This window comes from Lepisosteus platostomus, chromosome 12 (genome assembly GCF_059453375.1).
Source record: "Lepisosteus platostomus isolate fLepPlt1 chromosome 12, fLepPlt1.hap1, whole genome shotgun sequence".
NCBI classification, from domain to species: Eukaryota; Metazoa; Chordata; class Actinopteri; order Semionotiformes; family Lepisosteidae; genus Lepisosteus; species Lepisosteus platostomus.
Window position 1 is genome coordinate 19,627,501 of NC_142622.1, and position 26,681 is coordinate 19,654,181.

At 39.8% G+C, this 26,681-nt stretch overlaps 2 protein-coding genes across 4 annotated transcripts in view; one reads left to right on the forward strand and one right to left on the reverse strand.

Moving 5' to 3' along the window:
• The window catches only part of tshz1 (teashirt zinc finger homeobox 1), a 41,957-nt gene extending 40,406 nt beyond the window's left edge, over positions 1–1,551 (reverse strand). The window contains exon 1 of one of the 3 annotated variants that reach the window (XR_015925696.1): positions 1–100. This exon is cut by the window's left edge and continues 481 nt beyond it. The gene's annotated coding sequence lies outside the window, so the exon portion shown is untranslated. Of the gene's footprint in view, positions 101–1,400 lie in introns of those variants that run through there. The other 2 variants (XM_088601289.1, XM_088601288.1) reach the window with 2 other exon arrangements.
• Positions 659–9,226, forward strand: LOC148651234 (prostaglandin reductase 3-like). Its single transcript, XM_088601290.1, has 2 exons — positions 659–1,246; positions 7,547–9,226. The coding sequence occupies exons 1-2, from the start codon at positions 960–962 to the stop codon at positions 8,469–8,471; spliced, it is 1,212 nt and encodes a 403-aa protein (XP_088457416.1). The 5' UTR covers positions 659–959; the 3' UTR covers positions 8,472–9,226.
• Positions 9,227–26,681: the final 17,455 nt, after the last annotated feature.

The following is a 26,681-nucleotide window of genomic DNA, read 5'->3' on the forward strand; positions in this document are numbered from 1 at the left end:
TTATTGTTTAAGGCAAATAAAGGGCATGTCTACTTGATGTTGTTGTTATTATTATTATTATTATTGTTGTTATTGTTATTATCATTATTGTTGTTGTTGTTGTTATTATAGTTTACATGCTGATTGTAGGTCTGCATTACAGAAAAACGTCAACAAGTATCTAAAAACTTTGAAAATAGTTACTGCAACTCTTTGTCCTAACAAAACTAAAGACATATTTAGCTGGAAAAAAAAGCAAAATAACATTATTAATAGATAGTGAGTAAGAAAACCAGCTTGCATTGGTGCGCCCATAGGCAGGCCCAAAGATAAAGAAAGGGTAGTAAAGCGTTATTCGTTAACTTCGTATCGCTAGCGATTTTTCCTCTTGGTATACTGCAGTTTCATAGTTGAATCTGAAGCCTGGTGACAGATTTGTTGTTTTTTTCCCTTAAACTCGCAGGTCTGGAGTAGCTGGGTCTGTGCTGTATCGGGGGAGCGATTTCTATGAGTGTTTGAGGCAGCCCCATACTAATATAACGGGGCCGCTCGCGTTTAGCAAATTGCATCCTATAACCTCATTGTGCAAAAATTCATCTCTTGCATTTTTTTTCTGAGTCCAATTTTTTCCACCCCTGTCTGAAAGGGTGTTAGAAACTGCAGATTGATTCGTTACACCTTACTAGGAAGTGAATATTTCGCACGGGAAGGGGAGGGACTCCGAAAGCTTAAAGCAAGTCCAGTGTGAATGTATTAAGGTTCTGTAGTAGTCTTTACATATTCATCAATTGTAAACATCCACAAATTTTAATAATAGAATTAAGCCGATGAAGCAGAGATTCCGACAGTATTTTTGTGTAGAAAACCCAATATTTAAATAAAAAAACAGCTTGTGTTAAACCTGCGGCGCTTTAAGGACGATAGCTAAATGCAATATATGCACAGCGAGTGTCCATGAACTTCGCTCTATTTCTCTTGCAATGTCCACCTCTTTTTTAGTTAGTGGTAGGAGGGTGTTTTTAGCGCTCGACGGGAGACACGGAATTAGAAACACACTTTTTGGATCGCGTTTAGTTTCAGTCCCACGCCGCTCCATAATAGATATGTCGTATTCCTCCCACTTCATGGATTTTAAAGGTTCGGCAATACCTAGCTCCATGAAAAAGCTGGTGGTGACGAGGCTTAGCCCAAATTTCAGAGACGCTGTATCTTTGCAAACTGTTCCCGTCCCGACACCCGGAGATGCCGAATTGCTCATCAGAAATCGGTGAGTTTTTTAATTCTATATATATACACTTAATCATTTTGTGAATAAAAGGACTATTTCCGCTGTGATCGTCGAAGCAACCTTTTTTGTGTCTTTAAAATATGATAACATTATCTGAATAATCGCCTATATATGCTCTGGAATAAATCCTTACCTCTTTCTCTGCAGCTACGTTACTGAGTTATTGCCAGTTGTAATCAAACCAATCATTTGTGCAGAATGAAGGTTGGAGGGAGCTAATAATGTGGAAATATTTCCAAGTTCCGCCCTAACATCTGTCCATCCATCCATCTCCGCATCTGTCTCTATCTGTCTCTATTGATGTTTCCCTACGTCACTAACCCGCAATCAGAAACTCGGTGGGGAGCAAAACGGGCAGAAATAGTGAGAGAGATTGAGAAATTGCTATGTTCGGCATTCGGACTGCAGTAAAAACCAACACGCCCAGGCTTCATTAACCTCTGTGCATACGGCATGGTTTCCCTTCAACGATATTTTTTAAGAAACTATATATTAAAAAAAACAGTTCATAATCTATGCTTTGAGCAGATAAGAGAGAAAAATCAACCTCCAGAACGTACGTCTGAGGCACCAAGTGATTAATAAATTACTTGATTTCAGCATTAGTATACTGTAATCCGTAATGCGTTAGTGTAAATGGTGGCTGTGTGGAAATGTTTAAGTCCGAATAGCGACATAAAGACTGACTTCCACGACCGGGGACAGTGAGATTGTCGTGGAAGTCACAGTTGTGTGAAAAGAAATTCAACTTTTCTCTGCTGTCCACATGTTGTATTTATATCCGGTTGTTTATTTTTGTAAAGAAAACCTTTGTGTACAGCAAAGGCATTTCTTCCCGTAGATGGCTGTAAATATTTCGAATTGATTGCATTTAGTATGTCAAGTCTCAGATTGTCTTCCACAACTGAAACTGTAGAGAAGCTAAATAATCCTAGCACTACAACCTACTGTAGATAAAATGGCCCTTTCTCTCTGTAAAATGTTTATTATTTGCAATTTAGCTTATCACTTTTTGTTTGTTTGCTTTTATATTTTAAAATTTTCAAATGGGAAGTTCTTGGGAGCGATGCTGTGTCTTAAGTAAATAGGGTGAGCAATTCGCATTCGGTTTAGAAAATCTAAATTATTAATAAGATAATTCTTTTTCCAGGAGTTCCTAAGGATTAAAAAAGATCAGATTTAACCAAGTTTATGTAAGAAATAATGAGACAATTAACGTCGCGATTAAAAAGGAGGCATTCAAACCTTAAGGTTTGGACGTGGTGTAGCAATCTCATTCGTCTTTTCAGATTTAGAACTGTTGATGGGACATTTAAAAATCAATCTCAGGACAATCAACGTTCTAATCAACATGTGTTTTAATTCTTAATTCATGTTTTTTTTAATTAAAAAATGTGTTCACGACAACACAAATACTTAGTGTTTTTTATGTTTAAAAATAAATGTACTGTAGATGGTCAAAGTTTTGCTTTAGAGAATGAGTTTTTACACTTTTCCTATTACGATTGTCCATGTTAATTATGTTTCTGATGACAGGCTACTTGAAAGCGTACTCCTTCAAAATAATTTTAAAAAGTTGCATTGGTAAAGGTTTCAGAAGTGAATGCGAGAGCATCCTCCTGTTCTGTTTGAAATGTTCTCCGAATTTACAGACATCTTCAAGAAAACCGAGAAGATAAAGCATTTATTTTTTCTGATTGTGATGTCTAATTAGGCAGGTGAGGTTGCACACCATGTCACAGTTTAGTCTTTTAAGAAGGTATATGCTTTTCGAATTCAATAATTATTGTTACAGAAAGAAGTGAATATACTTGTCACAATTTCAACGTGGTATTACTGAAATTCGTTTGTGGAAATGTTTTTGTTACTATAGATCAGTAATAAGTTTGTTGCATTTTCTTCTCCGAAGTCCCAACCAAACTGTTCTATGCTTACAGGTTTCTCAAATACACAAATACACCCTTAAGACTGTAGTATTTAGCATTATTTTCTCGAAGGCAATTTGATTATCACGGGAGTATTTGGGCCAGAAAATCTGGAGATATCTAAAATTGCGTTTAGCGTAAAATGAAAATAATGCGGTTCGGATGAAAGTATTTCTTATTGCTATTAAATCGCCATTACTGCAATTCTTCTTCTTATTTTACAATGGAACTAATTATTTATGTGCTTAGATCTCTTTTAAATTGACATATGAAATTTTGAAATGATATTAGGTAGGAGTTTTAACGAGAACTCCAGTTTATTTAGCCTCACTCACAATCTTTTGAGTCAACCGCAGAAAAGGTTCAAAGCCTTCGAGGTTGCAGACCTGAGTGCACAGCAAAGAATATCAAAGACCTTTTAAATGTGGATCTTTGTAAACTGTGACAGTTGTTGTGGAAAGGGGGTCATCTAGACATTTAAGAATACGCCTTTATAGGCTTACATTACTTGGATTGTAATAAAAGAGCTTTAAAACGCACCACACGCATCAGCAAATAAATCACAGAAATCCGCTGTAAAAACGTCGCGAATATAGGTTACAGAGAGGTAGCTAAAGTGCAGCAAGAAACTAAGGTTCCCATTTTAAGAGGAAATCGAACTGGAGAAAAAAAGGCTCCAAAGAGATAAACACTGAAGTGCCAATGTGGCACAATGAAAATGATTTGGATAGTTTTCAAATGTTATTATATCAGGGTTCATTGTCAAAAGGCATTTTTTTTTCAGTGTAAAAATATCTTCTTTTTTTGAGGGGAGTGGTGTTGGTAAATCGTCTGAGCTGTCCTGTTATTAAGTTGTTTCCTTAGCGTGTGTTTGCATATTTAGCGCGCAGCGCGACAAGTTAGTTATCTCGTTGTTAACCGCACTGTAATGTCTCTAAAGGCAAGGACTGCTGCCTGTTTTAAGGTGACAGATTTTGTTCTAGGTTTACTTTTTGTATCTCGGACAAGTTAGCTTCAAATAGTCAGATGTCTGTTGCTATGTGAATAGATGAGCACAGCCTCCGAAACAGTTAGTGCTCGTTGCGCCCTTGGAGAGGAATCGGCGAACTGCTGGGCGGCTAGGAAGCGCTCCGCTTTTGCTGTGCCCGTGGTCTAAGTGTTCTTAAACACCTTCTTTTAATTCTGAGCAACCTTTCTTAAGATGAACACGAATATCTAACACATATATTAAAGTTTAAAAAGTTGCACACAATACAATGTTTTAATTATTTTTATTTTTTAAAAAGTAGATTTAACTTTATTTTTCACGTTGGGGCGCTCCATCATTGCGCATCCTTTGAAGACACAGCAAGTGCTGTTAACAATAATAACGGCAACAATAATGATATCCAATTTATTCGTCAATAGATGCCTCCACACTTTTCATAAATAATGTTAACAAATACAATTCCACGTCTTTAGTTTTGCATAGATTCTTAAAACATTTGAATTGTTCAACAAAAACTGTTATTTCAATCATTCGTGCCTATTTGTGATCGCTCTGTAGTTTAGGGATCTAGTATTTAAACCTGGAGCTGGTACGTCCTGGATGGCCTGTATATTTCCTTCTCTACCTAGTACATCTCGGCCTTAGGACGTGGCAGCGGGGTGGCAAGGGAGAGAGGGTAGGTCTTACTTAAAGCGTGAAGCGGGACGTTAACTGGTGGATTTTATTACATTTGTGATTATGTATCTGTTGTGTGTTTTTATTTGTCCACGCGCGCACCCATTTTAAAAGACGATTTGATCTAGATTTTAAAGAAAAAAAGGGTCTCTGCAGGAAAATGTCCTGCCATCTGAGAGTCAATTGATTGCAGATGCTGGCGTCGGAAAACAGTGAAATTAGTTAAATAAACTCGAGAGCTCCGATACATAATGGTAGAGAGATGAGAAGCGAGATATTCCCACAGGTCTAGCCTTTGATTTTTAGAAATGGAAAAGTGTGGATATTTTTCATTTGCACTTTTTCTTCTTTGTTATGAGGTTAGTTATATTTTTCATCGGTGGATTGGGTTTACTGTTATCTATCGGGTCCAAGCTGTTGAGAGCAGAGAATGGAGGGGTGGAGAGATGCTGCAGCACGTCCTGAGCATCTGGGCACGGTGAATAGTGTTGCAAGAGAACCCGTCTACCTGTTTTCCGACTGGTACAGTACAGTGACCAGACCATAATGCTGTCCGTCAAACCGACTCAAATCAGAGCTGTATCGGTTCGCAGTGGAGACGGGGTATCGGGAAACAACAGGAATCGTCAATCGCTACTTAGGTTAAATTTGCATGTACTGTATTCAGCTACCAGGTAACCTTCCTGCAGCGTGTTCACCTAGCTCCTTCTCCGATTGTTGTCAGCTGTGTCTGGAGCCCCTGTAGTAAATGAATTTCGAACTACTGCGTTCACCTCTTCTGATAGAGGATTTCGTATAGGCTTGGTCTAGTTAGTGCGCTGATCAATTTATTTGGAATGAACAATCAAGGAAAACATTTTTGTTTGCGTTTAGATTTGCACCTGACCTGCTCCTTAGAAAAATTGAAAAATTCATGGTTCTTGGCTCATTTTGTGAGATTTATATATAATCAAATATTAAATTGATGTAATCTGTGGTGTCACAGATCTAAATAATAGCACTCCCTGACTGAAATCTCTCAGTTCACCTGAACTCTTTTCTACTGCTTGCAATGATAGATCAGTGTTCTGTACACCTTACAAATCACTGATTAATATGTACTGTTAATGTTGATTAAACTGTGAATCAGTGTATGGCATACTTGAAAATGTACTGTATGCATGTAGAACATATATGCAGTATATATGTATGTTTCTAGAACAAGGCACGGGCAGCGTGTATTTAAAATAAGCTGCGATACTGTAAAAATGCATAGAAATGACTGTTTAGAAAACAGGTTCTATTGGCTGCTCTGTGCATGCTGTGCCTTGGTCATTAAGTTCATGGCCCCATGGATGATTCAGTTCAGATACCTAAGTTTTCCAGCCAACCGGTATCACCCTGCAGTTTGACTCATAGGTAAAGAGATCTGGGAAATATTTTCTTGCGCATGTCCCCGCTACATGCATACCCTGTTCAAGAAAGTGGAAAAAGTCACGCATGTGCAACAATTAGGGGTTTAAGAAAATCCTCTTGCATGTTCTGTTGAAAGACTGTGCTGTTTATAGAAAGATGTTTTCATATAAAGCACAGAACAGACAGTCTGCAGTCAGATAATTTTTAGCGATTTGAACTTCCTTCCCTAGGTTTGCTTAAACAATCATTCCAGTAGGGTCTTGCGAGAGTAGGATGAGTGGAGGGTTTAATTCAAAACCTTTCGATTTCCAATGCTTAAATGGAGACTCTGGAAGTACCAATGGCCTAGCACGTTGTCTCACTTAGTCTCCTTTGATTTCGTAGAGCTGCAAGACCATATTTCTGCAGATCTTCTTGCCGTTTTGTTTTACGGTCAACAAGCAGGCAGAAAATACATCATGTAAAAGTAGTATAGGTTCACAATTGTAACTTGTTCGCATCTCTTGGGCATCATGACTGACAGTGTAAATTGTATAGCCTTTATTAAATTGTGCTAAATTTTGCCCGTGTAGTGTTTTTATAAACAGTAACTTTAGAAAAGGAGCAATTCTCCAAACATTAGAACAAAGTGTTCTGTAGCCATAGACTGTTGTAATTACACCTCAAACGGTTTTGTGTATCCTGTGCTGCTGTGGGTCACGTGCAAAGATGAGTCACAGCTCAATGAAGTTGGACATTTGAAAATTAGACTCTCGTTTCAAAATCCAAGCCAACCAATATTAAAACATCATTAAAAAGATTTAAATGTGTGTTTTGTACTTGAATCTCTCTCCAGTCAGTGAATCTCTGTGGTATACAATGTGTTTTGTTGCAATACAACCATGTTGTGTCAGAATTTCTTCAGGAAGTTTTCCAGGAAGATGTGAATCACTGACAAACTAAACTGAAATGTCTTGATGCTGCAGATGCACTGAGCAGATTGAGACTGAAATCCTGAATCTCAGACAAAGGGTTTGAAGTGCTTGCTTTGAAGGAAACCCTTTAAACAGCTACAGTATTTAATAAATACATAATGATCCAAATTATTCCTAATTTATTATATGCAGGATGGCACCACAAATGTTTCCATTGATATGCATGTCAACTTTAAACATTCACCAACAGTAACATGTTTCAGTTCCTGTTTTCCTTACATGCACACTGAGGCTTTGTTAACTGTCATGCTGTCTGCAAAAGCACATCTCCCAGTTCCTTTTTCATGGCATGTGACCAGTTCTTTTTTCCCCCCCCATTTAGATTTGTTGGCATCAATGCATCTGACATCAATTACTCTGCCGGCCGCTATGACCCCACAGTCAAACCGCCTTTCGATGCGGGGTTTGAAGGCATTGGCGAGGTAGTAGGGCTTGGCCTAAGTGCCAGTGCCCATTATGCAGTGGGCCAGGCAGTGGCCTACTTTGGAGAAGGGGCCTTTTCCGAGTACGTCGTTGTGCCCGCTCAAAAAGCTGTCCCCGTGCCTGGGGTGAAACCGGAATTCCTCACCCTGCTGCTGAGCGGAGCCACTGCTTACATCAGTCTGAAACGGCTGGGCGACCTGTCGGCGGGAGAGACGGTGTTGGTGACGGCAGCGGCAGGGGGCACCGGTCAGTTCGCCGTGCAGTTTGCCAAGAAGTCCCAGTGCCATGTCATCGGGACCTGCTCCTCGGACGAGAAGGCTGGCTTCCTGAAGTCCATCGGCTGCGACCGCCCCGTCAACTACAAGGCCGAAGACCTCCACGCGGTCCTGCGGGGGGACTACGCCAAGGGCCTGGACGTGGTCTACGAGTCTGTCGGCGGTGAAATGTTTGACCTGGCTTTAAACTGCCTGGCCACCAGGGGGCGGCTGATCGTCATCGGCTTCATCTCCGGGTACCAGACGCCTACAGGGGTCAAGCCGGTAAGGGCTGGGACCCTGCCAGTCAAGCTGCTGCAGAAGTCAGCCAGCGTGCGCGGGTTCTTTCTGCCTCACTACCTCGCCGAGTACAAGGAGGCCATGAGGCACATGCTGGAGATGTACGAGAGGGGAGAGCTGGTGTGTGAGGTGGATCTGGGAGAAACGGCTCCAGAGGGAAAATTCACCGGCCTCGAGTCCGTGTTCCGTGCTGTAGAGTACATGTACTCAGCTAAAAACATAGGGAAGATTGTAGTTGAACTGGCTCACCCTGTTAGCAGCAAGTTGTGAGGTGGTCACCATTTAAGAAAGTATCAAACATAGGTACACGGGAAAAAAAATTGAAATGGCCTGATTGATAAATCAATTGAATTTCGCTAGTTTGTTTAGTAAGCAGCCATTTATAGCCATTTGCTGGGATTTGGGGATTAAGAGTTTGAAACTGTCATTATTCCGACATGGTGTTAATTTAATGATGAATTTTTACATGAATGTATTAAAAGAAGGTGTTTAAAGGATCCCCTTGATCCACCTGCGTGCTTCAGGTTAAAAAGCTTGATTTGCAAGCCGGGGAAAAGAAAGAATGGGAATTGTTGAAATTGCGGGGATGCAGAAAGGGGTTAGGAAAATTATTTTGTCACGTTTACAGTAAAGACGAGCTAAAACGTGAAAGGAGAGGAGTGCAACGGCCTCACAGATGTCACAAAAACAAACATATGTCATGCAAAACATCAGCAGCTCTGACCTTTTGTTTTGTTCAACCTGAAATGTTGACATGTTCAGCCTAAATCCTCATTTTCCCGACATCAAGCTCTTCTCTCGGGATGGCACTCTGTCCCCGGCTGCAATCCTGTTCAAATAGAAAGGCCTTTCTCCCCATGTTGTCCTGCTGGCTGGAGAGGAACAGGTGAGGCTGGAGAGGAGGCAGCCAGCTCGGGCGATCAGTGTGGCTGATCACAACCTTCAAGCCGATGCCCTCTCGCAGTGCCCTGTAAAGATCTTGCACTTCTTATTTTTCAGCACAAAATAAAAAAATATATATATATATTTATTGTGGGGCTGTGCCTTGTTTTTTGTCTTTGACTAGACGGCTGGATGTTTTATAAAGCCAAATGATTTTGACCTGGTTTTAAATTAAAGTGAGTTAAGATGAAAGGATTTAATAAGACTGAAATCTGAACATTTTTTTGTTCTTTGCAGTATCATCTGCTCCAGGCCTGCTTGCAGGTTCTGTCCGTGGTGCTGATGCCTCTCTCACTTCAGATTTTGTCTGTGTAACACTTGCCAATGTTGCCAGACAAATTGGAAAGGGCCAGAGTATTTTAACCAAGATGCTGATGTGCTGTTTGTGTAATTTCTCAGAATTTGGAGTAATTAAACCACAAAGTTTTCAAGGTTTATGTGCAGTGAAAAAAGCACAGTCTTTTACTTTGTTGGCTAGATTCATTGTAACCGAGCATCCAGTATTGGGAACTGGAGCATTGAGGCTTTGGGCTTTTGTTGGCATGTGTGTTTAGTCATGCAGAAGTTTATAAAGATACAGCCATCCCATATTATAATGAACACCCTCCAAGCAGAAAATAGTTAAAACTTCACATCCGTGGTATGCATGTTGTACTGTAAAAGCTTACTGCATAGCCACCTGCCTCAGACACAGCATAAGGCTTGAGGTCACATGACCTTATGTCAATGCTACCATTTGTTTATGTTTTTGTGCTGGGTGCTTTCTGAAGACAGCCCATTTTAACATGAGTATACCCGGAACTCTGTCTAAAATCTAAAATAAACGTGTATATAGCTTGAGCAGTACCCCATAACATTTTTCTTCTTTAACTGATCTGTATTAGAACAAAGTGTGACCAGGTTGGACTGTGCTCCTGCGTAGCCCCAAAAGTGTCCAATGAGCAGGACAAAACGTGGCATGTTATAGGTAAATGCACAGGAGAACCATTGGGCATATTTATTGTAGAAGCACATTTGGAGGATTAGTGAACTCTAATTATCACTATTGTATCAAGCATTTAAATAGGGAGAAGCCCTGAATCCTAAACAAGCTGAAGGAACATGGCTAAAAGAAAACCCTAATTGTATTAAATTAATGAATACCTTTACATTTAACTGAAGGTGCTCCTGTAAGTGCACAATATGAAAGCTTGCATAAGTTTACAATTCTAAGGTGTGATTTTTCACTTTAATCAGCACTAATCTCAGGTAAATTTACATGAAGAATAAAATGTAAATGTTTAATTCTATATATAGACCCCATTTATTTTTCTAGGCAATGCATCTGGATAAATAGCTTTAACATCAGATGATCAGATGAATGATAAAGTGAAAGTCTAGATTAGTAAAGCTATATAGAGGTGGCTCACAAGACATGGCCATAAACCTGTTGGAAATGAAGGGTATTTTCTGGTCTTGAGACCACCTCATGGAAACCAAAATGCCCATACTCTCAGATTGACATGTAAAAGCAATGTTGTCTCACCAGTGTACACGCCAGGGGACAGAAATCATACTTCTCTCCACTGTGAGAAACAGGCAGTAGGCGCCAGTCGAGGCTTTAGTGAGCTTGAATATACACAGAAGTACACTGGAATAACTGACCTATGGCTGGATTCTGAGTGGCATGACAGAGCAACCTACTGCAACAGACTTGTGCCATCCTTTTCCTGCAAGGATCAATTAAATGCTAGGTGCTTGATATCACATCACCATTTAAGATGATATCCATTTTACTTTCTTTCTTCCCTTTAATGAGTGCATAATAATGAACTTGGAATGATTGGTTATTTGCCCTTATGTAGATAAATAGCCAACACTATCTCCCTTTTGTAACACTGAAATAGTTTCTAAACCAGATAGCTGCTAATTGTAGAGCCATAGAGCAGTATTGTATTTATCAGTGCATTCATGGTATTTAGTCATTAATAAATTTGGTAACGGGCTAGTTTGACACTGATGGATAATTTGGATAGTCAGCAGAATGGATGAGGATTAGACTCTAGCTAAGGACATTTTCTGTACTTCTTAGGGTTGCATAAACGGAATGGCCCCAACAACTTGGGCTTTGTGAAGTGGTCACCAAGCCACAGGGGTCAGTCTGATCTCGACAAAGGGAGTGGATCATATCCAACACCTCTATGGTGGAAACTGCAGTGTGAAGTAATGGGATTTAGTATGTTGTTACAGTACAGGGCCATGTTCAGGAACATATTCACCTGGACAGCAACATTACACACCAAAGGGCCATGACATTGTGAGTGTGCAGCAGAGGGTGTACAGTGAAGTTTTTGCTCCCTCTTTACTCTTTTGGAAAAACCTGTGGTCCTATGTCTGCCAACAGCCATTATTTAACTGTGCATTTTTCACTTTACAGTTGTGAATTTTCCAACTGACTTTACAAGCAACTTCTATGCATGCATGCTGAGGAATGTTTGCTTAAGCTAACAGTAGGACAGGTATAATTTTCCTTTCGATGTAGGATTTGTAGGTGCCCCATTTTGAGAGCTATTCCATAAGCTGCAGTTCTAGTTCTTACTGTATGTCAAGAGGAATATCTGTCAGATAAGGACACACAATTAAAATGTCATTTTGTACATCAGAGTGGGCAGCTTAATGAAGCCTTAAGGAACAATACATTCACATCAGTTCTTTGTGAATGCATAGGGGTATTTGATCAAAATATTGTTGAAGAAACTGTAGCTTTAGTCATTTTGTGGCTGATGAGCAGCTCTAGATTCATAATTAAAATAGCTTAAAACCCACAGAAAGTGGCCAGTAGTTTTTTCACGTTTTGATGGTCCTGCATAATATTAAGGAGCACTAGAGAATAAGCTATTGCATAACGGAATGTTCAATGTCCACATCTAATGACATTTAGCATCAGACGGAGTGCTTTAGTGTAAGAGAGAGGTTAAATTAAATTTACCTTGCATATTATAAATAATCCTGTCACTTTTCTGGATTCACCTTATTCTGCAATGTCAGAGTACAGCTGATATTTTGTTTTGTTTTGTTTTTAAGCCTTTACCCTTCCTCCTTTTCAGATAGTTTCTGTGGACATAATCGCATCCTAAATAAATGTAATCTATCACAGGCTTTATAGTTACAGTTGTGCTTAAGGAAAATTAGTCTGGCAAACAAATACTGTACTTTAAATCAAACTCCTGTGCTTTTTCAGATTTAAATTATTTAGTTTAAAATTTGTCTCAGTCACCAAGCTTGTTCATCACATTTGTGGTTTATTTAGGATCGCAGTGTCCCCATTAAAGCTATAACAGCTTTCTCTTTATAGAAACTGGGTTGTGTTTGCCATAGTTTTGTCACAGAGTGCACGGATTGGCTGAGACAGCTTGAGAAAGAAGACCTGTATGAAGGGATTCACCCGTCCTCTGTGCTGATGTTTGGGATTCAGAGGTACAGTGGAATTAGCAACAATGAATTATGCATTCCAGGTGGGGGTATATTAAATCAGATGCTCAGATCTAACACCAGTTTTAAAAGAAATATATACAGCTGTGAAAGTAGTCTGTTGCTATTTTAATTCCCTAGTTCTTCCTGCCTTGACCTTGAGAATTTAATTAGAAGTTTAGCTTGGTCTCAGACCAAACACCCAATTGCCGTAAAAACAACGGGATGGGGGAGGTTTTATACTAGTGAGGTTGGAAGACGTAGGAACCCAAAATGCACGTCTACCATTTTTAGTGCCAAAAAAAAAAAAATCTACCATGAAGAAATTTCCATGTGATGTGGTACCTGAGGTAAAGTCAAACATTCTTGTTCCCGCAAGTAGCCAAAATAATTAAAAGTAATTGTTTTACTCACTTACCATACAGTATAAAGCGATTACCACACAGATGAAAACCTTTCCTAGCCTTTTTTAATTTTTTGTCTTTGTGGATAGCCATGACTTAAAAATATAATGGTGATAGTTTTTGACCCCTTAGACTTACCTACATTCGTTTTTAGTGGCACATTTGTTGCCGAGAGACATTAAGGTTTTCTGAAAAGGACCTTTCAGATTCCTTAACGTGAACAGAACACGTAGTTTACTGTCAAGTCGTCGACAAGTCTCTATGCTTTTGTCCAACAAACTACAGTATGTATTACTTCATCCATCCAAACATTTGCTCAGTTTCTCTTACACTCTTGATTTATAAGATACACCTGAGTGAAGGTCACTATACTGCCACAGCACCTTGAGACTTTCGGAAAAGACACACTGCTTTTATTCAGTAGAATAAACTAAGGTCAATGATGCAATTCAGCTTGGCAGCTGCTATCACAGTTATATTCATTCCCCTGTATTTTCACAGGTTTTGAAAGTGATTAAGTCATTTTTTTTTTTTTAAAAAAAAGAGCTTTGCCTGCCCAGTGCTGGTGTTGCCATATTCAGAGTGTGTTATGTAATGAGACAGTAGGTGTCCTGACTCAGTCCTGACTCATTGACTCAACAATGTGGTTGGTCCCATTGGCCATTCCTGACCCTAAGTTGTGGTAATTCTTCATTGTCAAATTCCCTTTCCTGGCAAAGAGCACCACAAAGGCACTGGGCTTAGAACAGAACACCCCAACACGGAACTCGGAAGTGCTCTGCCTCAGTACTTAACTCATGTCCTCCATAATTGCACCCCTGTAAAATTTAGAGTGGGCTATAATGTTCTTCCACTCACATACAAGGGACTGAATGGCTTCTTGCAGGTTATGTTAAGGATTGATTGCATGAGTGCAGTCCAGATATTAACCTGAGCCCCTGTAGAACACTGCCCAAATCTATTAGAAAGGTATCACTGCTTGGCAACTTTAAGAGGTGTCCAAGCTATGGACAATAGTACAGTAAGTTATATACACATATTCCTTTGTAATAGATCAAAGCCAAGACAAGACCAATATGCACTTCCAGAATTAGAGAGATAGTCTGGAGAATTACATTACAATGTAATTCCATTGAAAAATAAAGAATCTGGAGCCATTTCATGCCAATAAATACTTACAATAAAATGGTGAACATAAGTTCATAGCCTCTTATTTGTGAAAACAAATAATGATGCAGTTTAAAAATGTGTTCTGTTGACTCTACCGTTCAGAACAATAGACATGTGGCCAATCTGCTTTGCTTCATAAGACTTAGAAAACTGAAAATGGCAGCTTTTGTCCACATGGAAATGATTTTTTTTCCCCCCCATTTCTTAGATTTTAAGAAAAGAAAAGTGAGTGGCACAGTTGTGTGATGGCTAGATCTGCTGCCTCTTACCTCTTCAGTCCTGGGTTTGATCCCCCACTGGCTGCTGTCTGTGTCCACATCTTTTTTTCCCCCAGCTGGGGTTTGCGAGACACACTGGGAAGTTCAAGTAATGTTTGCCCTGGATGGACTGACCTCCTGCCTTGCATCCTGTGCTTCCAGGATAGGTTCTGTGTTATAGCAAACATAACCAGTTTTGTAACCATAGTTCCAATAATGAAGAAATGACTTGCACTGTTTTGTTAACTTTAAAGTTAGACCACTATCTTCAGTGTTGTGTCTAAAAACTGACTTAATATACACTGTAATGGTCCTTTTGATATGCTACATATTTTCTATTCTTCCTTTTTCAGTACAGTTCCATACTGCAATTGGAGGAAAATACAAATTAGCGTTTGTGTTTAGACATTTTTGCCATTTACTTATTAAATATCAGAATTTATCCTCATCTCACATACTGTACATCCATTCTCCTACAGTGGACATATACAGTATACTGATGAGGAAAAAAAACATTTCTGGAATGAGAATACTATAGTTAAAGCTTATGTACTTTCACAAAAAGTTGTCAATTTGTTTTAAGCCCTCTGACCAGCAATACAGCTGGTGCAGTGAGGCATTGCAACTTCTCACTCACACGAAAGCTCGTTACGTGCACTTTTACCCAACAAGGTCCATGTGGAACAATGCCTGATCAGGTCACCTTTAAAAAGGCCTTAATTCAAAGCTCAGGTCACTGCAAGAAGGCCACACTTAGTCAATTTTCTGTGCATTCCATAATGCCTCAAATGTCGCCAGGAGCAAGGGAGAGGGCCATTGGCATGCTGCAGGCAGGCATGTCATGTGCCACCACTCCACTGTGTCCCGACTGCAGAGAAGGTTTCAGCAGACCGGCAGGACAGATGACCGTCCAAGATCCAGTCGCCCTCAAGTGACCACACCAGAGCAGGACCGACAGACTGGTCCATCTGAGAGATTGTTTCAGATCTGCCACCCATACTGCTGCTGAAACTGCCGGCAGACACAATGCCCACATCAGTGACAGGACAGTGAGGCTCCATGTTGCTGGCCTTAGAGCAAGGCGACCCGTCAGAGGCCCTCTGCTCACACCTCCTAGACGTCACAACTGACTGGCTTGGGCAAGACAGAGGCTGCGATGGACTCGTCAGCAGTGGCATCAGGTCCTCTTCACCGTGTTCCATGCAGACGGGAGGGGTTGCATTTCCCCCACCACCACCAGTATATCTACTGATCTGAACTTCCCCTTTGTCACACTTAAAGTATTCTATTACCAAGTCTACGGACTTGCAGGAGCTCCTTAACCCATTCCTCTTAAAATGGAAGGGAAGTCTGTAGGCCTCATCCTTTTACTCAGGCAGCTGTTTCCTCAGCCAGTCAAATTACACCAAAAAAAAAAAAACCTCTTTAAACATTTTGTATATTATACTTATTAGGATCTGACCAGCCTACTGACATGTTAATTACAGGATGGATTGGAAGACTTCAACAGTTTTGTAGTGTCCTACTAGTGTACCCAATTTTTACCAGGGAAGGTGGTCAGGAAAATGCCATTTTTAGTAATACAGTGCAGTATTAAACTTTCATTTCACCCATTTGTTAACTTCAAGTGGCACCATGTTTATGAAGCTCCCACATTCTGCAAGTTAAATTTTAGTTTAGGGCAGATTTGCTATACTCAAATGCCTCCCTGACACACTCAAACAGAAGTGCAAGGCTTTTGAGCTCTCACAAAACCAAGTGAAAAAGTCAGGACCCATCTCCTTACCTCAAATGCTGATATTGCAATTCTCTGCAATGACTCACCAGGGCAACTAGTCTACTCAGTAGTTATGATGCTTCTTATGCACAGAGGGACAGACATCATCTCCTAGCTTCTTCACTACACTGATTGACATTTAATCCTTCAGGCAACCAGAAAATTAGATTCCTCACCTCAGTATAGCACAGGTTCACTCCTGCTCATATACAGTAGGAGTAGCCCATTTTCAAAGCATTGAAAGCATTTCACACAGACATACAAATTTCTTCATCTTCAGTTGCAGAGCCACAATGTCTACCACATATCCTATATCCATTGCTTTCCCATCTGAGAGCTAGCTAAATAGCATTTCATTATACCATACCTGTATATGAGTATAATGACAAACTTGAACTTATAAACTTGATCTGCATGTATATTCCACTTTACTATAATTCTCACAGTATCATTTTTTATAGTGGAATACCAATATTGTGGGACCACCTGGGCCTGACAATGAAGTCTAGAGCATTAAAGACTCAGTGTGTAAAGTTCTTTACATTGTATTTACACTCCCCTGACAGAGTTTCTATTAAATAATTTTGGTAGACACTCTCAATATAATACCTTAAATACTGTACTTCCTTGTGCCTAAAAGTCCTACAATTACAGTAACTTCCATTTCCCTCATAATCCAACCTTCACTTCCTAGATAACATGTAGTCATGGAAACATCTCTATAATAAATACTAGTACACATAAAACCACAGCAATCAGCATGACACACACCTCTTATCTCAAATCATAGCCCAAGCTTGGTCTCTCTGTGCTACTCTTTTATAAGGCTCTCCCTTACTCCAAGGGTGTGGCTAATTGCACAGGAGCCTATCCCAGCAGCACCTTTCCCTCCCTGGAATTCCACTCATTCTTCTCTGTGCCCCATACTCGCATTCCCAGGTGTGTCTAATTCGGTACCTACTTCCAATTAGTCTTTCATCTGCCATCTTGGCTCAAGGCCACACTCTGGCCTGGGTTTGAGCCAAGATGGTGGCTTCCCATGGAAAGCACTCTGTCACAGGGAAGCTTTAGTTAAGCAAATGTGATGCATGAATCTTGTTTCTATTATCAAAATCCATTTAAATCACTGCAAATTTACTTGATATTTGGAGGCAATAATGACAATAATATCTCACTGACAAGTTCTCAGGCCTTTACCTACCCACTCCAGTCATTATTGGTGACATTTTCAGATCTTGTTTTTATCCTCCATTGTTAATTAGTGCCCTTTCCCCCATTTTTATTAGAGTGCCTCCATTTCTGTTTTATTTTTGTATTTGTTGTATATTATTGTTTTGTTGGAAGATAAAAACTAAATTCAAATATTTTTTTAATGCTGATCCTCAGCCACAATAGATCAAATAGTTTTACATTTCAAATGTATCAGGGGATGCTCTGATGAACTTACAGCCTATCTCCCTTCATCCGGAGGTTGTTCTGGTTGCTTTGATGCAACGTCTGGGTCTCATTACCATGAGTTTAGTCATCAGGGAGGGGGGGGGGGAGTTTGGTAAAGCAGGACCCCTTGTTAAATGTTTGTCTTTCCTCTTTCCTGTCTGTTTTACAGTGTCAGAGACTGCTTTTCTCTTGAGGGCTTTCTGCAATGTGATTTGAATGATTTCTTTTTTGTCAAAATAAAACAAGAAACGACTCTATAATGCAAAAGTTTTTAAAGGACTTTCTGCAACTAGACAGTATTCTTTCATTTGAAAATACAATTTGAATGGAAAAAAAGGAAAAGAAGGCAATTACATTGGCAGAGAGTGTGCCTCACTGTATTTAAAACAATTAAGAACCACATGTGTTTTCATTTCTGTAACACTGCCTGTTTATTCTAGCTGTGAACATTTTATTTCACTGTGGAACCTGCGCTCCAAATGGCTCAATCATGATTTGTTACATATGTGACCTTGCACAGGAGCCCAGTACCTTTCCAGGATCTGTGCCTGAAATATATCTTGTTAAACGGATGAAGGCTCTGAAATCCTTTAAGACAGCACCTATTGCTTTTTGTTAATGATTTCTTTTGCAATAGCCAAACTAAAATGATAACTTGTACTTAACACTCAGCAAGCTGCCAGTACTTCTCATTCACTGAAAAGACAACCTCTAGTTCAACACTCCAGAACATCCTTACTCATTAGCTGCATCTTTTGCAAAGCAGATAACTTTTATTATGCAACTTTACAAGGACAAGATGCTAGATGTCTGACAAGTGATATCATTTGAGGCAGATGACAGCCTTAGGGAGCTGTATTTTTGGCTTCCTGTTTCTGACTTTTAAGTCTGTTACAGTTGTGTTTGCCACAGGATATCAACCTGTTGTTTTTTAACCCTTTCCAGCACTAGTGCCAAGTTAGGATTCAACATCAAATTCTTGTGATAAGTGAGGAGTTTCAAAGAAATAATGGTTGGGTTTTTTTTTTCTCCTGTATAGCTCGATAATTGTAAGGATTGACAATTAGTTCAATTAGATTTTCCATCAAGAAAAAATGAACATTCTTTAAAAAATTTTGTAGACGATAATAGCAAACAAAAGACCTTGAAATTAGCTGTTGGGTCGTTGTCAGTGATTCAAAATCGCTATGTTGCAGGTATTTTTTTATTTGTTTCTATTCTCACTGGAGGAACTCTCACCAAGGTTTCACACAGATGATTGCTTCACAAGTGGTATCTGAGAAGAGGCTGAAACAAAAATTGTGCACAACGAAAGAGAGGTGGTCATTCATCCCATTTATCTAATTTGGCTGCTAGTAACTATTTGGACTGATCATATTATACTGTTTCGTGAAAGAAGTCAGCATATGGCTTTGTTGCTTGTTCCAGACCCCCACAACACTTTGTGTAGAGTGCCTTCAGTTCTCAATGTTAAAAACAGATGCTGTCACCAAAACATATTGGTATTTTGAGATTATGTTGTCCCACTTAACACAGTTTAATTTCATGTGCATGCAGATCTATTTGGAATATATCCCCGAGGTGCTGCATGCTTGAAGTGGTGACCACTGGGTTTCAATGTTCAGTGTGGTAGGGGAGGAGGGCTGGCTGGGAAAGGGTCTGAAGTGGAGTATGTCAAAGCCATGAGTTACTTTCAATGGACCTGCTATCAGAAGGCTGCTAAGGAGAGATACTAAAGAACACTGGGAAGCAAAAGATACCTTAACAAATTATCATTTGACACCAGGAAAGAATGAATTAAGTAATTCAGAATTAACATTCTCTGCACACCTTAACTTGTGTAAATGGCAAGATATTAACAGCTGCATTTGAATTTAGGTTTGAGTAGAAGGGCTCTGAGGAGCTCTGAGCAGTGCTTGGTGGTGATGTTGTCGATTTCATTCATGAAGAAATAATGACATAAGTTCAGTGCATCAAACATCAAGATAACACTGAAGGACACGAACCTATTCATGTGCAGTGACACTCCAGAAGTTCGCACGACTGTTTGCCAGAAACTGCACAGTGCCGGAGGTGACTGTGCCCCACTTGTTCTGCCAGTGGTTTTCCACTGGGTCTGCTAGCTTCGGCCATTGTTCTCAGTTTCCCCTATCCAGAAACTGAGTGCTGCTGGGACAGGAAGTAATGACCTTGGCAAGCATTTGTCTTTGAGAGCCTGAAGACAACATTCATGAGAAGTTGCTTACCTGCTAGTCAGGTTTAGCAGATATAAATGAACAAACATCCAGAAACTACTGGTGAAGTCTTGGACAGTTGCAGTTTCAGTTTTAGTTGCAGAGTAGACTGGCTGTTTTTCAGGGCTGGGGACTAGGTGAGACGCTGGTGGAAACCCTTGTTAAAATCCACTCTGAGAAATGCCACAGCCTGGACCACGGCCTTCAGTCCTCCAGTGCATTTTCCCTACTCCTGACCTAATTGCAAATCTTACTAAACTAATTAATCACTGAAGCCCAATCACAATGACAAGGTTGAAAGAGGTGACATTCCCCAAAATCTCCAATTTGTTTTTTAATCCCCACTGCAATTTAGTTTCTGAATGTCTAAATTTTTTTCCCTGTGTACGATCCACAACATTGTCAAGGTTAACCATACAGAACTGTTCTTGCAAGCTTATTCAATATGTATGATTTCTTTTACTGTTATTGCCAGCGACTTTATTTTTTCTCCTTTATGGAGGTGAAACTGGTAGAGGTAGTGTAAGGGGGGCTGTTGAGAATGGTGCATTAATCAAAAAGAATGACAAACCAGGTCTAGTGACAAGTGGAACAGTTGTACTGCCACTCGTTTTCTAAGAATGGGGGAATAACTTTATTAATCAACGGTTCCTGATTAATTGTTATAAAGTGTCATCCATAAATTTTCTTCCAATTTAATAATCCTTGCCAAAGTCTTAACAATATCCCCAGTGATTTGAGTTTTATTGAGGGCTGAGCTGTGGGAGATGTAGTGTCACAAATAGCTCAAGTAAGCCCAGACACCTCCTTGGACAATCTTCACAGCGATGACAGCTATGAAATACAATTATCTGTGTGATCTGCTTAAGAATTCATCATCAGCCCCTGCCTTCTGAAGAAATCCAGAAAAAAAGCAGGACATACAAAAGAGGCTAACTGATAAGAAGGCATCATTTTCCTCCAGCCTTAAAACTGTAATTTGAAGCAAATTATTTTCTTTGCCTCCAGCTCATTGGATTACAGTTAGCATTATATTATAATTTTGTAAGCACAAATCCTTTGAATATATTTTTTTCAGAAAATAACTGAATTATGAATGCATGCAAAATACCTGAGAGCCAATTAAGCACCGAAAATAAATAAACAAATGGACTGTGCCAAGAAAATGTTCTCTATAACAAAAATGGGTATCTTTTTAACTCTTTCCCTCCTGGAATGTATCTCCTTAAAACTGGACCTTTCCCTTCACAGTGTGTGTGTGGATATGGGTGGGTGAGACCAGGACTTTTTGGCCCAGCATTCAGAGATGCATAACTGATTCTTTTTATTCCAATTTCAATGGTAAAGTACAAACTGGAGGAAGTATTATCTTCAGTGAGACTGTAAAGATTCTAGAGAAGCAGGAATGACTGAGCAGAACAAAGAAGATGTTCCTGTGATTCATGTACGTTATTATGCTTTTATTATACATGGCTTCATGCTGGAGGGATGACAATGAAGTAAGGCAGTGAAGAATGGGGAAGATTCAGTATTTTTACCCTGCACAAATCCTTTACTTGCCACCTGCTTTGTTATAACTCCTTAGTTACCAAATGTACTTATTTCTCATGTTTAAATTTACCACTTTTTACATCAAATTAAACCTTTTACTATTATGATTTTAGATACTGGTAAATTGATTTTTTATTTGCTTTTCTGATGGATTTGGCCAGGGCATTATGATCTCTTTGGCCAACATATCAGATACCCCATTGACTAGTTTGTTGGGTATCAATGTGCATTAAATCAGCTTGAACACAACACAGCATGAATTCCACAAGGTCTTGAAATAGCCATCCCCTCTCATTTGTCCAGTAGGTTTCCACTGATGAGATTGAAATGCACATCCTCCAAATCCATCCGTTGTGAATAAAGGGGGCTTTGGACAAGGAAGAGTACAGTACGAATACAGTATGTCTCATGTTTTTGCCAGAGACTCCAAATGTAAGGACAGCAGTTTGAAGTCTCCTGGGCTTCACTGTAAAAAAAAGCCAACCTGAGGTAATAGGGAAATAAATTGATTGGGATGCTACAGGAAATTCACTGAACTATGTGCAGGTGTGCAAGTGGAAGAGAAGAACAAGCAGGAGTGATTCAAAAAATGTGTTTCTGCTTTCCCCAGTGAGCAATGTTAAACACAGCAGTTTGTGGCAAGAAAAATTAATGACCTTCATTCTACAGCTTCCATTCTTCGTTACAAAATGGGTTCTTATATACTGTATATAAATTACTTTGAACTGTAAAGCACACTTTTTAAGGCTTTTTTTTACTACTTGAGAATTACAGACACATAAGGCAGATATAATGTCAATTCTTTAAAAATGTGAGACAGGAAGTGGATGGATTTTTGTATCCTAAGTAGAGGCAGTGCAATAGTAATGGAAGTGTTTATATGAATATTTGACAAGTGCCAACTGAGCTAATGGGAAATGAACTTTACAGTAAGGGTTAATCCACAGAGGAATGTGTTCTTGATCACTGGCTATTTGCAATTCACTCTTACTGCATGCCACCTGTTGTGATTCTACCTCCCACACTATTCACTCATAAAATTATCTAAAAAGCGTGCAAACAACACAGTAGAGAGTCAGATTACATTTTCTCTTTCTAAATGTCACTTCCATATAGAGTTACTCCAGTACTGGTAATCAGCCGTTTATGGGTTGTGTGTTCTGCAGTAAATATGGAGGCCAAAGTCTGGACATGTTATTTAGTTTAGTGTTCCCTCAAAGCCTCTGTTAAAACTCTTTTGTTATGAACGAGCACTAGGTTTTCATCCAACAGCCCACTGAACCGAAGTATTTGTACTGCTAATAAAAAACAGACCTTGTGTTTGTTCATTTGTTTTTCCAGCCAGTCTTTCTGGTGTCCCATAGGCTGCCTCAGAGTCTCTCTTCTGAGGCATCGCTTCCAATGAGAAGCCCAATGCAAATAGAACGTAATGATTCTGAACAATGCTACTCATTAATTATAAAATATTTCATACAAACCTGCAAGTCAACAGATCCATAATAGGCTTCGTGTAAGCTCTTGAAAGCTAATGAAAGCAAAATTGACTGCAAAAGAACTGATTTTATACAACCCTATTCCTGTTCACAGAGTTTCCTATGTTTTTGTGGGTACCCATTGAACTGTGTATGTGAATAAATGGAGATCCTTGGACACATTAAAGGATTCCCGATGGACAACATTAGAAAGGTTTCAACACAGAATCATTCAGGCCATCTAGCTCATTTGTTGGTTAATAGAGAATTGATCCAGGGATCTCATTGAGCTGTTTCTTGAAAGAAGCCAGGTGATAACTTTGATAACACTGTAGGGTAACTTGTTCTATACTACCACAACCCTCCGTGTAGAAGACTGCCTCCACTTGAACTTGAACTTGAACTTTATTGCCACATGTAACCGGTACTGGTACAATGGAATTCTTACTTACAGAAAGTCTCTCGATTGTAAAACAAGTGTAAAAAACAAAACAAAGTGCAAACAGTGCATCAAGACAATATACAAACAAACAGTAGACAATGTACAAGTTAACATGTAGACAGTTTGAATGTAAACAATACAGACGTGTAAACAATGACTGGAGATGTGCAACGGATAAGAAATCATAATGAGGTAGATGGTGATGGTGTAGGTGTGGTCCGAGGGGCATGGCTAAATGTGTTCGCCAATCTCACTGCTTGTGGATAGAAGCTATTGAAGAATCTAGTGGTAAGTGTCTGTATGCTCTTATATCTCTTGCCTGAGGGCAGTGGGGTGAAGAGCTCATGCCCGGGGTGGTGACTGTCCTCTGTGATGGCCAGAATTCTACCACGGCAGCGGTCCTCATAGAGCTGTTTAATCTCCTTTCTTTCTCGCGAAGAGGTGTTGCCATACCACACGGTGATCCCGTTGGTGAGGATGCTCTCGATGGTGCAGCGGTAGAAGTTCACCAACACATGTATTGGCATCCCCCATTGCTTGAGGCACCTCAAGAAATAAAGGCACTGCTGAGCCTTCTTCATGATAGAGTCAGTGTTCACAGTCCAGGTTAGATCTTTAGAGATGTGAATTCCCCAAAACCTAAAGCTGGTGACTGTTTCCACTTCCATCATCAATACTGAGTGGGCTGTGTGTGTGTGGCCTGTGTCTCCGAAAGTCCACTATTATCTCTTTCGTTTTCTTTACGTTCAAGTCCAGGTTATTGCTATGACACCACCTAAGCAGCTGTACGACTTCATCCCTGTAAGTTTCCACTTCTTAGTTTCAATCTTGAAAACAGAATGTTCCCAGCAAACACAACGTTTTGATATATTGCTGTACCTTTACCCACAGTTCAATTGCACTTGCATACACATTTTTTTCTGCTCATGAGGCCTGAAATGCACTTCCCTGTAGTTGCACTTGTGTCAACAGGTTCATGTTTCACTGTTGATTTGGAAGAAGTAGACTAGATTGACTTTGTCAGTGCTTTTGAGGATTTTTAATACTTGAATCAGGTGTCATCTCTGCGCAAGACTAAAGAGATTTCATTTTTTGGTCCACCACAATAGGATATTCCTTTGAGTTTGGGAACATACTATACCTGGTAGATCTACTCTGGACTAAGTCCAGAGCAATAATGTATATCATGGTGACTCAAAATCGTAGGCAATATTCTCAATTAAGTCCTACTAGAGCAGTTAAATCATTAAAGTAGTTCCTTTTTTTTTTTGGCTCTTGCAAAGCCTGGATTCACATCATTTGTTTCATTTAGAGTTCCTTATCTGTCCCACCCAAGTTCCATTTTGACCGCCATTTGCTGAACATGAGCATGAGGACCCTTACTGTCAATTTGTGAGCCACGCACCAATTATATTGGACACACAGTACACTTAACCACATTACACTGGACACACAGAGCACTTAATCAATCTATGGTATTAAAGCTACACTCTGAGGGAAGCAGCTGTCCTATCATTTCATATACAGCCATATAGTTCCTTCAGGCTGTCTGCACTCCCCTTATTGAGTGCTACAGAGCATCAGAAATTTCTGCCACTGGTTACTCCTGAGAATCATTCCATCCACAGAAAACCAAAAGTTCTCTAAATCAAAGGGTGGAAGCATTTGTTCTAATCTAGAATGGTGTACTGATGAAATATATACTGTAGGCATATAGCCTGCCTCTGAGAATAAATGTCGCACAGACATTACACACAGTTTCACCAAATCTCCGTGCTTTGAGCACAGGACTTGATAGTGTAGAGAACTGTGCGCACAAAAAGGTCCAGTTTCTTCACAAGGATTTCTGAGGAGTGAAGACAGTCAACAAGGCAGAGTCTAAAACTGACAGAGAATAGGGAAATACACACGACTGCATATCAATGCACAACAAGGAAAGAGTGGATGGGAACTGTAAGTCCTAAAAAAGGGGGCCAGACAGCAGTTACAAAACAAAGGCATTCCTCAACTCCTTCAACATGCTTTTTTTCTATCAACACTCATAAAAATGCAGAAAAAAATTGGATTTGACCTGTGCTGCTCTCCAAGTTAAACTGTCCATTATGCAGTAGCTCGGAATCGGCTTGAAATGGGTAGTCTTGCATAAATTTCTTTAAACAGGTGTTGGCTTCTGTGGCAGCTTGAGAGATGCATCTACAAAACCGTATTTAACCACTGTTTGGTGGGAAATTGATTTTTGCTTCTTTTAGTAGTGCTGTAGATTGGCATTGACAATGTAGCTCTTTCGAGTTAAAACCCACCCACACCAGCAAGCAGACTGTGAACTGTTTAAAGTAGGACCGAGTAGTTATGTGTGCGCTGTGCAAATTGGTACATTCCCATCCTTCACTGAGCTTCCCCTTGGCTCACTCTGTGTCAGTACCAAAACTAATGACATCCAATTCCCTGGAAAAACCACAGCGTGTGTCAGAATATCCCCATGTGAATTCATAATACGGTATCACTGTTTCCAATACTGTACGTTGACTATGCCTGTTAGTTTTCCTGTATAGAAGGAAGGAAGTGGAAATTAGTACAGCTTTCCTTTCTTCCGTGCTGTCAAATATCTTCTGTCGACTGCAATTCAGTAAAAAAAGCTATTTTCATTCTATGTCCGCTAATTAGTAGCATACTTTCCTGGTTACATTGTATCTGGGTCCTCCAGTCAACATAGCTACAGTCTTTGAGTGCTACGCATTGAAAATAATCAACCTGTGTGAGCCAAAATGGCTTCCATATTGTATATAAGTGTGTCTGTTGAGAAGTCTGCATCTAGTTTAAATGGCAGAAACTCAGGATCCCCTTTCTTCTCTTGTAACATTTCCTTCACTTAAACAATTATCGAATTCCTCTTTATTAAGACTGCAGGTAGAACAAAGAGTTTTAAGATTCAGGCATCAGAACCTCGCTGTGTGTATTTTTTTTTCCACTCAGTGGATTATATAATTAAAGTGCAGAGCGTTCAAAGTATGAAGTATATGTACCATGGCATGACTGTTTTTTGTATTTTTTTGTCACTTCCCCCCCCCCCCCATCAGTTTAATTAGCTTACATTTGTCTCAGCTTTTCTGTGCTCCGTTTGTTTGCCTTCTCGTCAGGGCTGACATCGGCCAATTAGTAGAGTGAAAGTGTTTAACCTCCACGGTGTGCAGTGCAGAGAGGAGTGAGGTGTTTGCTTACAGCCTGTGAGAAGTGTGCCATAGAAAAAAGGGTTAGGGTTGTGGAGGGAGGGGTGAGTGTTTCACCAAATTTCTCTCAGGAGGCTTGCCACCAATGGCTAAAATAACCTCCAAACTGTTTGGAAA